Genomic DNA, 15,897 nt, shown 5'->3' with positions numbered 1-15,897 from the left:
AAAAAAAAAAACTAAGGGATGAAAATTAATATTTGTTCAAAATTCTTTGTTATTTTCCAATTTTTATGGTTATTATGAATTGTGCCAAACTTGTGGTTGTGATCCAGTGGTCCTAAATAGGCTCGATTTTTGTTATGTGAATAAAATTGATTGATATGATAGTATTGACCATTTATTTATTCAGAGAGATAAATGAGGCAAGGAGGCAAGTGAGGCCACGATCATTCAGTCTTTATAGGCCTCAAAATTCAAAAGTATTGAGGATTTGTGGTGAGCTTTCGGAGTTATAAAGGGATACAATATAACTAGATTTAATAATATCCAAATAAGCTATTTTTAGGAATGACAAGTTGAATCTAATCCAATAAGACGAAACCCTAGGAAAAAAGGTCTAAAAGTGTCTCACTGGTTGATTCTTTATAGCCCACCATTTCACCAACCTCATTATATATATATATGTAACTTAAAAATGCGGATATATGTTCTCCGTTAATTTGGAACACGTGAGACCCAAACCAATGAACCGTACGAGTTATTTCACTAACTCTTTCATGGAGGGCTTAAAAATGTATTACCTTGTTCAACATGCAGACTCTAATCATAATTGTAGCTTCTGGACTTATGTCCGCCAAGGCTTTGATGGCCAACATAAACAGGCCCAATCAAGCAGTTGCTGCTTGTGGGCTTATGAAGTGATAGAAAATAGAAAAGATTGAAAGAGAATTATCAAAAGTGGAGCAGTTGCCACTCGTGGGCTATCAGCCCGCCAAGGCTTATATGGGCCTCAATAATCAGCCAAATTGTGGGCTTAGATTTTTTGGACTTTAGTTGTCAAATTACTAAAAAAAGCCTTCGTGAGATGGGGGCCCCTGGGCCAGGAAAGTAAAGTACTGGAACGTCCTCGACCCTAACTTTTCAAAAGCAAATTCACATTGCATTTCGAAACGTGGCCGATTTTGTTGCCACGTATGCAAATTTTGTCCGTTACAGACGTTATCAGAGGCTACCGCTACCGTACCTTCGGCAATTAAAGAGAGACCCATGACAGGCATTTCTTTCACTTAAACAAAATAAAATTGACGTATGATATCTCACCACGTTTTTCGAGAAGGTATGTATAACGGGGACCTCGTGTGACAGGCTGTTACGCCAGAATTTTATTTATTAAGTAAATATTCTGTATAAATGTGAACATCTAAGTTATGATCGCAATTCGCCCACTCACACTGGCACTGCCATTTCTCTAGCTCCCACTTCGCTCTCCTTTTATCTGGTAAACTCATTTTCTGTTCGTACTAAGCTAGGGTTCAATTCGAGGCTGTGGATTTTGTTGTTCTCTTAGGTTTTTTTCCAAATTCTCTGAGGTATGGTTTGAGATCTCTGCATTTGCATGTTATAAGCTTCCGATTGACGGAAATCGTGTTGAAATTTGGGTGATTTTATGGTGTCATGTACTTGTGTGCGTTTATTTTAGATTCTGAAAGATGATTTTTGTTTATTTTGTAGTCTTGTTGATTGTTGTTCTGTGTTTATAAATTATGCAGTTGATGACGTTAGTTTCTTGTTGAACTACTTGTGTTGATGGATTGGTTCAGCTCAAAACTTGAGAGATAGTGGGTGTGACCTAATTGTGATTGTTTAATAGAGTCGAAAGCTACTAACTTTGCCGTATTATCTTTTAACGGTATAAAATCAATAGTTTAGGTGGTCTTATTGATTTCTGAGGAAATTGTATGCTGCCTACTTTAAACCCTGGTTGTTTAAAGTATTACTTAGACAATTAGAAAGCATGAAAATTCGTTTTGTTTTGGCTTAAAAGAATTTCTTATGCAAAATAGTTCTCGTAAGGTCTTACATGGGTTGAATTGGTACATGGATTGGTTTATTTCGTATTAATTGAAAACAAAATGAACTTTGTAGGAATTCATAGTGTTTTTTCTTTGTTCTTTTCTTCTTCTCGCTGGTGCATATTCATAGTGACTATAAATTTGATTTCAAAAAATGATCAAACCCTTTTGTAAGTGCCGGGACTTTTGAGACAAATAAACTCTGCTTATTTACTATTTGCTATTAATTAGTAATGCCTTATGGCTGATAATCTGCTTGTTATTGGAAGCAGAGTAAAGAATCTGACTGAACATGGCTGAGGCTGCACCAGTTAATGCTGAATTGTTGGAATGGCCAAAGAAAGATAAGCGTCGGTTCCTTCATGCCGTGTACCGTGTTGGTGATCTAGATCGCACAATCAAGTATGCGTCCACTTTTTACTTGTCAAATTATAAGCAGAAGTTTTAATTTCAATGCCTGGATTTTCTCATGTATCTCTTGCAATTCGGTGTCAGGTTTTATACTGAATGTTTTGGAATGAAGCTTTTGAGGAAACGAGATGTTCCAGAGGAGAAGTACTCCAATGCTTTTCTTGGTTTTGGCCCAGAAGAGTCTCATTTTGTTGTTGAGCTAACATACAGTATGCTGCTCAGACTCTATCTTTGCATACAGGATTTCTCCTTATAGTTTCTTGTTTCTATTACATCATTGATTAGTTGACCATTCTCTAGTTACATGATTTGTGTACTTTCTTTACTGTTACTTCTAGATGGACTGCCTTGGCAGTTAGAGTTGCATTTCATGTGAGCAATTGACTAGTTGGCGACCATTAAATCCTTTTTTCTGTTGGTTATTGCTTTATTTGAAGGGAAGTTCAAATTTGCCATAAAGTTCTACTACAGTGATGCTGTAGTTGTCAATTTTCACAAGAACGTTGCCATTTTACTCATAGGAGTATGATGTGTTCACTGTTTGATGTCCTGAGAATTATTTTCTTTCAAATGCGCAGATTATGGGGTAACCTCATATGATATTGGAACTGGTTTTGGGCATTTTGCAATTGCAACTGAAGATGTAAGTTCTGTTCTACTGAATTAGATTATGTGGATTGTCTTGATGCTCGAAATGAATTGCAAATATTTGAGCTTCCAGGTTTACAAAATGGTTGAGAACATCCGGGCCAAGGGTGGCAATATCACTAGGGAGCCTGGTCCGGTTAAAGGTGGATCAACTGTTATTGCCTTTGTGAAGGATCCTGATGGTTATATTTTTGAGCTCATCCAAAGAGGTGGCACACCTGAGCCTCTCTGCCAAGTAATGCTTCGTGTTGGAGATCTGGAACGCTCAATCAAATTCTACGAGAAGGTAATACAATGTTGAAGTGCTTTGTTTGGATTCTTATTCGGTTGTCTTGTTTCCAAATTCCAAGTTTCTAGTAAACCTTCTATAGAGCTGATACAATTGTAAATGAATTCCGTAATGCGCCACAAACTAGCCGACTAATTTTGATTGTTAATTTGGTTGAGATTGTGCTATGAATGGGTGTCTCATACAGTTGTACTGTCAAGTATTTCTTTTGTCTCCTAGACTAGAACACCGTGCTTCATTAATAATATTCTCATCTAAGGAGTAATCAAATAAACCATGCATGATAAATCTATCTTTGTCCATAAACTGTAGGGTAGAGAGTTTTTTTCCCCCTTTTTTTTTTTTTCTCTTTTTTTATACCCAATATTGGGTGGGGGAGCGGAACATGAACCCATGACCTGTACAATGCACAATCACTGCCTTACTAACTCAACCCAAAGATTCTTCATATGATTTTGTTGTTTTCTGCTGTTCTTTTTTTGCAGGCCTTGGGGATGAAGGTAGTAAAGATGACTGATAAACCTGAATACAAGGTTTACTGTCTCCTCTCCATAGTTTCATTTAAACAACTTCTTTTTTTGGTTACGATTTCATTTAATCTATTAGTTAGCCACTATTGCTCTTTGTTGAGGGTTGAAGAAGTCTAACGTCATTTTGTTGCATGTAATTCATAGTACACAATTGCCATGCTGGGCTATGCAGAGGAGCATGAGACCACTGTTCTTGAGTTGACTTACAATTATGGTGTGACTGAGTACACCAAGGGAAATGCATATGCACAGGTCAGCTCAGCCTGTCGTTATACAAATTCAAATGATTTTTTTCTTCATTTGTCAGACAAATCCTTTTCCTTTTAATCTTACTGTGGTATCTATTTACAGGTTGCTATCAGTACTGATGATGTGTACAAAAGTGGTGAGGTGGTTAACGTGGTCACGCAAGAGCTTGGAGGAAAGATTACTCGGCAAGCTGGGCCAATTCCTGGGATTAACACCAAAATTGTCTCTTTCCTGGATCCTGATGGCTGGAAGACTGTAAGTTGTCTTTAGTGATTTGAAATATTTTGGTTTAATTGGTAGAAATGGTCGCTACTACTTGCAGAAATATATTGAGGTTTTAACTTCTAATTGTGTCATAATAGCATAGTTTCCAACTTTTAAACCATTTGATTCCGTTGATCATCACAGAAGTAGTCAACTTGCAAGGAACAAATTCAAATTAATATGGGCGTACCATGTTGTGCTTCTCTGATGTTTTGTTCATTGGCTTTAATCCGACTGTTATTGCACCATGCTACTGTCGCAACTAGGAAATTAGGATATCTACCCAACATTGATAGATTATTGTTTTCAATATACGTGATTAATTCTCAGATTCTTAATTCACAAGTTAAACGGTTTGGTTTTGCTTGCTTGTAATCGCAGGTCCTGGTTGACAATGAAGATTTTCTGAGTGAACTTCACAAGCAGGAGTGATTAGCGGGTGTTTGCTACTACTCGTATGAATAAATTAGAGCTTTGGTTTTACGGTACCCAGTATGTATGTAATATGGCTTATGGACCCTATGGTAATGGTCTTGTGATTAGTACTCTGTTCTGCTGCTTGAACATCCGAGAATTTACCCCTTTTCTGCATACGGTGTTCTCTCAATTATGTGTAATGTGGCTTATGGACCCTATGGTAATGGCCTTGTAATTAGAACTCTGTTCTGCTGCTTGAACATCCGAGAATTTACCCCTTTTCTGCATATGTTGTTCTCTCAAATATCAATTAGATCAAAGTAAGCAATTCAGGCACGAATTCTAGGTCAATATTCGAAGTATTGACAAGGATGTTTAAGGAAAAGGGAAAAGACTGACTTGTATTGGAAAGCCCGTGTCTTCTCAGTAGCTGCTATCATAACTTGACCATGGGGAGTAACGTTTCTGGCATGACCGTGACCACTTTCCAAGGTAGACGAGTGATCGTTGTGCCAGAATCAATTATAACACCAAGTGGTGAAGAAACCATGTCGGCTTTCATGTCCAATCTTGTTTGGCCCATGGTGATGCATTGCCAACAAGGTTTACCAGGTAGTGGGATAGTCCCTCCATTTGGGTTCCCCCCGTAAGCGGTATGAAAATTTTCAAGGTCAATATTGTAGGTTTCCATTGCCAAAACACCAGACATGATATAACCTGCGGAGCTATTTGAGGGTGGGAGAAAGTAACAAAAGAGACCATAAAAATTTGCAGCCTGTGAGAGAAGAGAATCACTTCCTGGTCCAATGCCTAGCAACCCATCTGCTCCATCAAAATCACCATCACTTCCTGTCTGGCACCTCATTCTCTTCCCCATCCTCATTGCCAGCGAAACTCAATGAGCAAACCCGGGATTCATCTTGGAGGAGATAGATCTTGATGAGAATTGGTGAGAAAGGTCTGCATCTAGGGCTCTAAAACCCTGGATTCACCGTTCCTCTTGCTTCACAAACGCATCGCTCATTCAAACACAAGAATATTAACACACAGCAGAACAGAATGCAAATGATTATGACTTCAAAGCTGCAAATTTCCATATGTACATCCTTTTTCATATCTTGAGGATTTGGACAGAATAGAGACCCTAAGTCTACTTTGCTATTGCCCATAGTGAAGGCTCTATGTTTCACAAAAAAAGGAGGGATGCCCTTCTAACAGAAAGTCCTACTCCCTATACAAAGGTATTCCTGTTACACCATGAGAACTGAGAAGCATGAAAAATAAGTATGTTGCAGGAAGAAATTCCAACCGATCAATTAATGCCTCTCATTCCAAGTTTAATCCTCCATCTCTGGCTTCAACTTATAGTATTATCCACTGGGTAGCAACCAAGGATTCGAATAAATGTTGCAATTTCCTGCGATAAAAGGAAAAAAAAAAAAGAGTCCAGCTACTTATTTAGAGGAATTGTTGCAATATTGCGGTTTGTTCAAAAACAAGTTCTGATGAATGCATGTCGAAAGTACAAATATATTTCAGTAGCATATTTTCATACACCATTATGAAACTGAAGAAAGACTGACCTGCAAATGTGTTAAAGCATTTTGGGTTCGAGGCTCCGCCATAGAAGCTTCCAAGTCTATGTAAAAGAGATAGTGGAAGTACCTACCAACAAGAGACCAATAAATTGTTAAACATTGGGAACTCATGGTATGTTGGCCTCCCCAATTACAGGCAAAAAAAATTCAAATGTGATTTTTTTACTTGCTACAGCCAATTTTTCATGACTTGCTTTTCTGTTTTGGTCAAAAACTTTTCGCATAAAAGCCAACACAATAACATGAGATGAATGCAGGATAATCCCTATTCCACCATGAATTGTACGGATTATCATGCACATAATTAAAGTCTACAACACTTCGTTTTTTCCTCTCCGTCTTTTTGGCAAAGTAGGCCTTCGCATATAAATCAATTTCTAACAGTTTCATCTTGCCATGAATGGTGATTCAGCAAAAATATCATATAGCATCCAAAGAATCTACCACTCGAAGAATGTCTATATGAACTCTGCGACAGCTCATACCCAGACTTATGACTGCAAATCTCTGGATCATCATTCAACAATATATCACTTACTTGGCACTTCCTTTGCAAGGATCATTCACAACCCGTAAAGGGTATTTTCTTCTTGGGCGGCTCTCAATCTGAAAAATTCTCAGAAACAAGTACTGGTAAGAAGCATCTTATGATAAATTAGTAAAGGGGGAAAAGAACTCTTACTAGAGGATACCTTAGTTAAACTGATTCCCCTTAAAGTGAACGCCGCCAATGCTTTGAACAAAATACCAGGGCCTTCTTCCAAAGTGAAGACGATGCTAGTCTGGGGAAAAGATGATAAACATATTTCCATAATATGCACAGGTAACCAAAAAGAACGACTGATAGTGAATTTTACCTTATATTCCCTTCCAGTTCCCGGTATGGTAGGCTCTCTTGACAATATCAGAAAACGAGTAATGTTATCCTCATCATCCTGTAGCCATAAAAATGACTATCACACCTTTTAAAAGCAACAAGAACAAATTCACAAGTAGAATCACTACATCTCAAAACACTAGGCATAATTTTCAATGCAACTCAATGCAGCCTATGCATTTGGTAGTTACCACTCAACTACCGTTTATTCTCCTAGCCCTATTAATTAACAAAAGAAAGACTTTTTTACGAACCATGTAAGGCACTCAAAATAGCGATCAAGAATTCTAATCTCCATGCTCTTCAGAATCCCACAGAGATAAAACTCTTCATTTTAGTTCACAGAATCTAAAGAGAACACTTACCTGGATTTTTTCGGCAATAATGTCAAGCCCATAGATTTCTGCAGCTCGAGCACTGGCAACAGCTCCAGTATCTCTAGAGGCACCATGATATGAACTGAAAAGGGTTTTACTATTGAGCAAGGCAATACAGATCCAAAATAGAGAAATTAGGGGAAGAAACAGAGACTATCTCTCAACATCACACATTACACACCTTTCCCAAACCTCCTAGATAACTATTTATTCATAGCTAGTTTAATCACAGCCCTACACGTAGTCCCTTAGATGGTTAGGCCTATTCCTTTCACGAACCATCTTTCTCCTCCTTCCATCAATATCAGCGATCCCTTTTGATTCTGCTGTAGGAATGTCCACGTCATCATTTCCAGCTATTGCTTCCAGAACCTTCCCCGTATTATCTGGCCTCATGACAATACTCCCCTGGTCAGTGAGAACCTTGTCCTCAAGGTTCAAGTTAGGAAATTGCTTAGACACAAGGGCCAAATCTTCCCAAGTAGCATCTTCCTGCAGCAAATTCTCCCACTGCACCAAAACCTGCGGTATTAACTGTCCTTGGCGTACAACTTCTCTCTGACTGAGTATGGCAATTGGTTTCACAACTGGCCCCGAAGGTACTGTCAACAATGGAAGTGGAATAGACTGCTGCTCTGGGTTTCCCACACATCGTTTAAGAACAGAAACATGGAAGACCGGATGGATTTTAGCTGACACCGGCAATTCCAAACGATAGGCCACTGCCCCAACCTTTTGAATGATAGGAAAAGGACCAAAATATCGAGGACCCAACTTCTGGTCACGGCGCAACCGCAGTGACAGCTGACGATATGGTTGAAGCCGAATAAAAACCAAATCGCCTACTTCAAACTGAACCTCACGCCGATGCTGGTCAGCTTGATTTTTCATGCGAAGTTGCGCGCGCTGCAAATTAGTTTTTAGAAGACGCAACAATTCATCTCGTGTGATAAGTTCATGATCAACAGCGTCACAGGTTGTGGAACCTGGAAAATACTTCTGAATTAGAGGTGGCAGTCGACCATAGAGGGCTTGAAACGGCGTCATACCTGAAGCAGTATGGTAAGCCGTGTTGTATGAATACTCTGCCCATGGTAGAAATTTAAGCCAATGCGCCGGGTTGTCTTGTACAAAACAGCGAAGATACATTTCTAAGCAACGATTTAAAACCTCTGTTTGGCCATCCGTTTGCGGATGATAAGCACTGCTCATATTCAGCTTTGTGCCTTGTAATTTGAAAACTTCTTGCCAAAATGTACTCAAAAATAGTGGATCCCGATCAGTAACAATTGAACGTGGAAGTCCATGCAGTTTAATGATGTCCCTAACAAAAACAGCGGCTACCATAGTGCTAGTATAATGACTGGGTAATGGGCAAAAATGGGCGTATTTGGTTAATCTGTCAATCACCACAAGCAAGGCTGTTTTGCCCCCTGAAGCAGGTAACCCAACCACAAAGTCCATGGATATATCTTCCCACACTTGCTCCGGTATGGGCAACGGTTGCAACAATCCGGCCGGCGATAGTTGAGAAATTTTCATTTGCTGGCAAATCAAACATTCAGTGACGAACTTGTGAACATCTTTCTTCATTAAAGGCCAATAAAAATTAGACGCTAGCCTTTTATAAGTTCGTAGAACACCAGCGTGTCCGCCCACTGGGGTTGAATGAAATTCCTCAATTAATTGTTGTCTCAATTGTGAAGTAGCAGACAACACAATCCGGTGTTTGAAATAAATCAGACCTTGCCGAATCAAATAATGAGGGACCGAACCTGGATCAATGAGGATTTTGTGACTTAGTGTGACCAAATCCTCAGCCGCTGAAGTTTCTTGCACTAATAAGGGTAGCAAATCAATCTGGGGAGTTGATAGAGCAGAGAAACTAGCTACCTCCCACTGCTGTCTTGATAGAGAATCAGCAACAATATTATCCTTACCTGGACGATATTGAATATCAAAACTATACCCCAAAAGCTTGGTCATCCACCGTTGTTGTTCTGGGGTTTGAATAGTCTGGTCCAGTAATTCCTTCAAACTCCTCTGATCTGTCTTAATAACAAATCGTCCTCCTAACAAATACTGTCTCCATTTGGCAACGGCATTTGTGATTGCAAACATTTCGCGGTGATAGACAGATGCTGCCTGCATTCGAGGAGATAATTTGGCACTATAAAAAGCAATAGGATGCCCTGCCTGGGTTAATACAGCCCCAATGCCCGTGCCGGATGCGTCACTTTCCACCACAAATGGCAAGCTAAAATTGGGCAATTTCAAGATCGGGGCTGATGTCAAGGCTGTTTTCAAGAGTTGAAAAGCTGCTTGCGTCTTGTCCGTCCATACAAAAGCATCCTTATGGAGAAGGTCAGTTAAAGGGGCAGCAACCATAGCATATCCTTTAACAAAACGGCGATAGTATCCCGTAAGTCCCAAAAAACCACGTAAAGCTTTAATGGTTGTGGGAGGAGGCCACTTTTCGACCGCTGAAACTTTTGCTGGGTCCATTTGCACTCCCTGACCCGACACAATATGGCCAAGATATTCCACTGAGGTCTGACCGAATGTACATTTACTGCGTTTAGCCACAAATTGATTAACTTGCAACACCTGAAAAGTATCAGCCAAATGTTGTAAATGATCAGCCCAAGACTTACTATACACCAAAATGTCATCAAAGAAAACCAAGATAAATTGACGAAGGAAGGGCCGAAATATAGAATTCATTGTAGCTTGGAAGGTGGAGGGAGCATTGGTGAGGCCAAACGGCATCACAAGATACTCATAATGCCCCTCATGAGTGCGAAAAGCAGTCTTTGTGATATCCTCTGATCGAACTCGAATTTGATGGTAGCCGGCTAGCAAATCCAGCTTAGAAAAAAACACCGCACCATTTAATTCATCCAATAATTCATCCACAGTAGGAATAGGAAAACGATCCCGCACCGTGATGGCATTCAAAGCTCGATAATCAGTACAAAATCGCCATGCCCCATCTTTTTTTTTGACAAGTAAGACGGGAGAGGAGAATGGGCTAGTACTTGGACGAATAATTCCTTCCCGTAGCATTTCTTGAACCAGCCGTTCAATTTCCGATTTTTGGAAATAAGGATAGCGATATGGTTTTACATTGACTGGATTTGCTTGTGGTAAAAGGTGTATGGCATGATCAGTTGACCGAACTGGTGGTAGCCCTTGTGGTTTCTGAAAGATAGACTGATATCGTGCCAGTAATCCACTCAACTGGGGTTCTGTCACTTCCTCCCCACCTTGAGCTGAGTGAAATTCCATGGTTAGTTGTAAGCAAGTTCCTACTGCACCTGACTGAACCAAGCGACGTAGGTGATGATAGTTCATGGCAGTTGGCAAGGATGAAGCCATGGCCTGAAGACGAACAGATGCGCCATTATGGTTCACCGTAATCACCCGTTGGACATAATCATACAAGATAGGATTAACCGTATGTAACCAAGAAACCCCTAAAACCAACTCAGCACCTTGGATAGCCACCACATACAAATCAGCTTTGAATAAGTGATTTTGGATAGTAATTGGGACCTGGCGAATACAACCTTCACATCGTAGTTTTTCCCCATTTCCTACAGCAACTGTAATACCCTGCACTACTTCAATTGGCAGCCCCAAGGTCTTAGCAACCCGACTTTGGATGAAGTTGTGCGTACTACCCCCATCGACCAAGGTATGTAACTGGGAACCCGCCACGGTCGCCTGAAATCGCAAAGTCTGTAACGAAGGAGAACCCGTAAGTGCGTGAAAGGATATAGCCGTATCCGTAGTAAGGGTACTCTCATCGGACGTATGTGGTAATTCAGCAAGGTGCAGGGCTTCGGTCAGTTGTGCCTCAGATACCTCATCAAGCCCTTCCCCAGGATCCGCGAGATCCAAATAAAATAGTTGTCGACGAGCGGGACACTGATGCCCAAAAGTAAACTTAGCATCACAATGATAACAAAGGTTAAGGTCACGCTTCCGCTGCATTTCAGCAGTAGTAAGCCTCTGAATAGGAATGGTGGAAGCTCGTTTGACAGCTGGGGCAGGAGGGTTAGGTTTAGTCGAAGAATCTGGTGGTCGAATTGGGTTAGGAAGCAGAGGTCCACGAACTTGGACGGTGGGTCGAAAATCCAGACGTGGTGTACCACCGGATACCGCAGCCTTCTTGAGAGCCAAAAGCTTAGCAGTATGAAGCCGAGCGAGGCCAATAGCTTCAAGAACGGTGGTTGGTTTACAGATGCGAACATCGTGTTGAATATCCGAATGCAGGGCAGAAAGAAAAAGGCTCAAACGGAAGGAATCCGGTAGTTGAGGCACACGATTTGAGAGAAGCTCAAACTGGGATTGGAAATCCTCAAACGAACCAGTTTGTGTGAGTTTAGCTAAAGCAGATCCATGATCTTCAAATGCTGTCGGACCAAAGCGAATCTCAATGGCACGAGCAAAATCAGACCAAGAAGGAAATGGGTGAGCCGAGGTGGCCCATTGAAACCACTGCCAAGCAGGACCATCAAAGTGATAAGAAGCGATTTCCACCTTCTGAGTTTCATTTGTCTGAAAGAGATGAAAAAATTGTTCTGCCTTCGAAACCCAATCCAGAGGATTTGTGCCGTCAAAGCGAGGGAAATCTAAGCGAACAGATCCCGGTGGAAAAACTCCCATGGAGGCGGTGGTATACGCCGCTAGAGGAGGAGCGGCTATCGGAGAAGCAGGAGCAGGAGCAGGAGCACCCGTGGTTGTGGAAACAGTCACAGCAGAAGGACTGCTGAGTGTAGAAAGAGAAGCCTGAGCCAGACGAAGAACCTGTTCCAAACGGCCATCCATCGCGGTAACACGGTTGGTTAACTCGTGAACGAAAGTTTTCTGATCTGTCGTGACCTGAGTCAGCTCCACCAACGCAGATTGAAGAGACCCTAATGACGACTCATGAACGGAGGAGGCTTCTTGAAGACGGCGAATAGCGTCGTCCAGGGCTTTGAGACGAGTCCCTTCAGCCATGGCGGAGATTCAATGAAAGCACCAATTGATATGAACTGAAAAGGGTTTTACTATTGAGCAAGGCAATACAGATCCAAAATAGAGAAATTAGGGGAAGAAACAGAGACTATCTCTCAACATCACACATTACACACCTTTCCCAAACCTCCTAGATAACTATTTATTCATAGCTAGTTTAATCACAGCCCTACACGTAGTCCCTTAGATGGTTAGGCCTATTCCTTTCACGAACCATCTTTCTCCTCCTTCCATCAATATCAGCGATCCCTTTTGATTCTGCTGTAGGAATGTCCACGTCATCATTTCCAGCTATTGCTTCCAGAACCTTCCCCGTATTATCTGGCCTCATGACACACCAGCAGCTATGATCTGCACATATATTCAAATATTAATGGATACCATTAAATTGTTCATACTAAACCCAAAAATAGATGCTTAAAAATTCAGAAGATACCTTAGCAGCGCCAGCAGTGTCATCAGCGCCAACTCTGATAATTCCCAAGTTGCTAAGAGTCATCTCACATTGGGCAAGCGCCTGCAACAGCATAGTGTTGAAAACTTACAGAATTTCAAATATCACACCCAACAACTTTTATAGTCCAACCGTCATGCTAAATGAAAAACCAAAAATATGTTAGCTAGACCGGTTGTCATGTTTTAAGTCATTATGCAGAGGAAAGAATAGCGCATCATCAAGCAAAGGTCTGGAGATTCAGTTTTTGGTGGCAACTACTTTGCAAAGTTGCTACAAGATACCACGTTAGAAAGGTCAGCATCAGTTGAGGCATAAAACATTTAAAATATACCGTATTGGCACTTTTAGTATTCATTTCAAAATGGATTTACTCAAACAGATCAGGTAGTAATGACTATTTACACTCACATCTTGGGTTGGCCTTTATGTATCACGTAATACACCTAAGCATCCTCTCAAACAAAAATGAACACCATATGAGAATATGAAGAGGAAACCTGGGGATGGCTCAAGGCACGTTTTAACTCCTTAATCTGAACACCAGGCAATCCCAGAAGGCAATGGTTAACGGCCATCCGAACCTCCCCAACTATGTATAGCCTATGATGAAGGAGTAAATCATAATTACGGTGGATGCTACCACCAACCGAATTCTCAATGGGGAGAATTGCTTTATCCACTAACCACAGTTCAACGGCCTGTTTGATGAGTGAAATCAATTAAGATTCATATCCAAATAATTTGAAACATAAAGTTTCTGTGAATAATCATGTGAACCTGGAATGCAGCTTCAAACTGTTCGCACGGGACAGTCTCACATTTTGGGTAAGCCTTTAGGGCAGCAGCCTCGCTATATGCACCTGGTATTCCCTATATTAGGCAATACAACAAATATGAGAATAACAAGAAAGCCATCAATACATTAGAGGAGGAGAATTGTTAAGGCTTTACCTGGTAGGCAACCCTCACTTTTGAACTACCATCAGGCGAAGAAGAAAGATCTGTCGCAGATAAGGGCTCTGCATTTTGTGCAGATATAAAATCTATCAAATTGTTTCACTAAAAGGAGAGGATAAATGGACAAACACCGATACATCAAAATCAATGGCATGAAAATGCTGCAGAACAGACTACTAACTATTGTATATGCAAAGTTATTCACTTTTTAAAAGAACAAATTCCTTAAATACGGGCCACTAGATGATGCAATCTCATCAATTAGCATTGAGATGAAATAAATTAATAACACAAATTCAAATCCAGTCAATCCTTAGCCCAATTCCACAACTTTATGTCGCTACATGGATAAGAAATCATTCCCAAACTTCACCTACCTAAAACCGAACAAATGCATGTGCACGACCACTTGGCGACAAAAGAGTTATGAAGTCATTCATATTTTAATAGAAAAAAAATTGATACAGAACACGAAGCTGCATGGTTTCATTATTAGCGTAAAGAAAGGAAGTGAAGTCATATGAAGGATTCCACGTCAATCAGTCGTTACTACACTTCTATGACTTGATGTAACTAAATGTATAACACAATCATTTCACAAATTTTTAGAACTAAAAACCTATCAGATTCTTGCACAAGACTGCCATGTAACAAATAGATAAGTATTATGACCGGAACATCTTCAATCATTCAAATTGGTAAAAGAAAATAAGTCATAGATATGTACCACTAGACGACACAATCTCATCAATTAGGATCGAACAAGGAAACGACATTAATAGCGAATTAAAAGCCAAATGATCGTTACCCCAATCATATGAGTTTATCATGTAGAAACTACATGTATAAGGACAAGCATTCCCAAACGTCTTAAACCCTTGTCAAATGCATGCACATGGCCTTCCTGCCATATATATCTAACTATTATGGGTGGAATATTTACAGTGATTCACTTTACGAAGGAAAATAACTTGTAAATCTTGACATTATATGACACAAACTCATAATTAGGATCGTAGAAGGATCTATGTTCAAATTATCACCAAGGGTTCATTATCCCAATCCTAGAAATTTATATACCTGCAAGCATATAAGACAATAATTTCCACACAAATTTTTGTAGCCCTAAATTCATCGAAAATGCATGAACACAACAGCATGCAACTGCATACACATCTTATATGGCATTCCAAACACTCCAAATAAAATATTTTTCCTACTAGATTATGTCACACACTCACATCCACTGTTATCAAAATCCATGGCAACAAAAGACAAATTAGCCGCCTAAAGAACGCTCATCTGTTTAAAACCATAAACAACATAAACAATCTCAATAGATCGCGAACAGATGATAATTCAGGATTCAATTTATAACTCAAGATACATTCCTCAAGTACGAGTAAAAACAGAGTAATCATTACAAAAAAATTGAAAAACAAATCAACAACGTGACGTTGAGCAAACTCACTAGGAAGTAAATTCAAATCCTTGTGAAACTGCCGGTGAATCGTCTTTGGAGATTCTTGCTGCACCTCAGGAGAAGTGACAGGCTTCTCATCTTCAATGGGAGTGATAGCCCTCTGAGCCAAAACATCCAAACAACAGCATTCCCACTTGGCTTTCGGTTTCCATCTCAAATTGAAACCAAACCCACACCACCTAAAATCAAAATCAGGATAATGCGCAGACATACCACAAACCCAGGTGGGCAAACCTGCTCTCAAAGCCATAACTCACAACTCCAAACCCAAAATCACAATGCAAAGCGAATTAGTCTAAACAATGTACGAAACAATCGACGACTGAATGACGGGAGAGGGAAAGGGTTGGTGTATTGGTGTTGAAAGCCAGAGAGGGTAAGTAATTAATGACTAGTTGCAAAAACAACCCAGTACGGACAAATGTCAACAAAGAGAGATATCTATGCGAGAAATGGAGGTGGAAGGGA

At 40.2% G+C, this 15,897-nt stretch overlaps 3 protein-coding genes across 4 annotated transcripts; 1 reads left to right on the top strand and 2 right to left on the bottom strand.

Annotated features, from left to right (window-relative positions):
• The first annotated feature begins 1,204 nt into the window (after positions 1-1,204).
• LOC119988687 (lactoylglutathione lyase GLX1-like) lies at positions 1,205-4,919 on the top strand. 2 transcript variants are annotated; one of them, XM_038833820.1, is made up of 9 exons: positions 1,205-1,273; positions 2,120-2,249; positions 2,343-2,467; positions 2,837-2,901; positions 2,980-3,192; positions 3,681-3,728; positions 3,870-3,977; positions 4,077-4,229; positions 4,620-4,919. In XM_038833820.1, exons 2-9 carry the CDS (start codon positions 2,140-2,142, stop codon positions 4,668-4,670), a joined length of 873 nt encoding a protein of 290 aa, XP_038689748.1. In that variant the 5' UTR covers positions 1,205-1,273; positions 2,120-2,139; the 3' UTR covers positions 4,671-4,919. The 2 variants fall into 2 exon arrangements, with proteins under 2 accessions (XP_038689748.1, XP_038689749.1); XM_038833821.1 differs by having other exon boundaries at positions 1,231-1,364.
• On the bottom strand, positions 4,781-15,853 carry LOC119988686 (arogenate dehydratase/prephenate dehydratase 1, chloroplastic-like). The gene is made up of 12 exons (XM_038833819.1): positions 15,418-15,853; positions 13,941-14,008; positions 13,767-13,859; positions 13,487-13,687; positions 12,969-13,049; positions 12,871-12,883; positions 7,496-7,578; positions 7,111-7,188; positions 6,946-7,035; positions 6,792-6,859; positions 6,239-6,320; positions 4,781-6,072 (listed from the first exon to the last, which is right to left on the bottom strand). The coding sequence occupies exons 1-12, from the start codon at positions 15,677-15,679 to the stop codon at positions 6,013-6,015; spliced, it is 1,179 nt and encodes a 392-aa protein (XP_038689747.1). The 5' UTR covers positions 15,680-15,853; the 3' UTR covers positions 4,781-6,012.
• Positions 7,586-12,854, bottom strand: LOC119988684. The gene is made up of 2 exons (XM_038833817.1): positions 11,935-12,854; positions 7,586-8,985 (listed from the first exon to the last, which is right to left on the bottom strand). The coding sequence occupies exons 1-2, from the start codon at positions 12,512-12,514 to the stop codon at positions 7,742-7,744; spliced, it is 1,824 nt and encodes a 607-aa protein (XP_038689745.1). The 5' UTR covers positions 12,515-12,854; the 3' UTR covers positions 7,586-7,741.
• Positions 15,854-15,897: the final 44 nt, after the last annotated feature.

Source organism: Tripterygium wilfordii, chromosome 21, assembly GCF_013401445.1.
Source record: "Tripterygium wilfordii isolate XIE 37 chromosome 21, ASM1340144v1, whole genome shotgun sequence".
Classification (NCBI taxonomy): domain Eukaryota; kingdom Viridiplantae; phylum Streptophyta; class Magnoliopsida; order Celastrales; family Celastraceae; genus Tripterygium; species Tripterygium wilfordii.
This window is presented reverse-complemented; position numbering and strand designations above follow the sequence as displayed.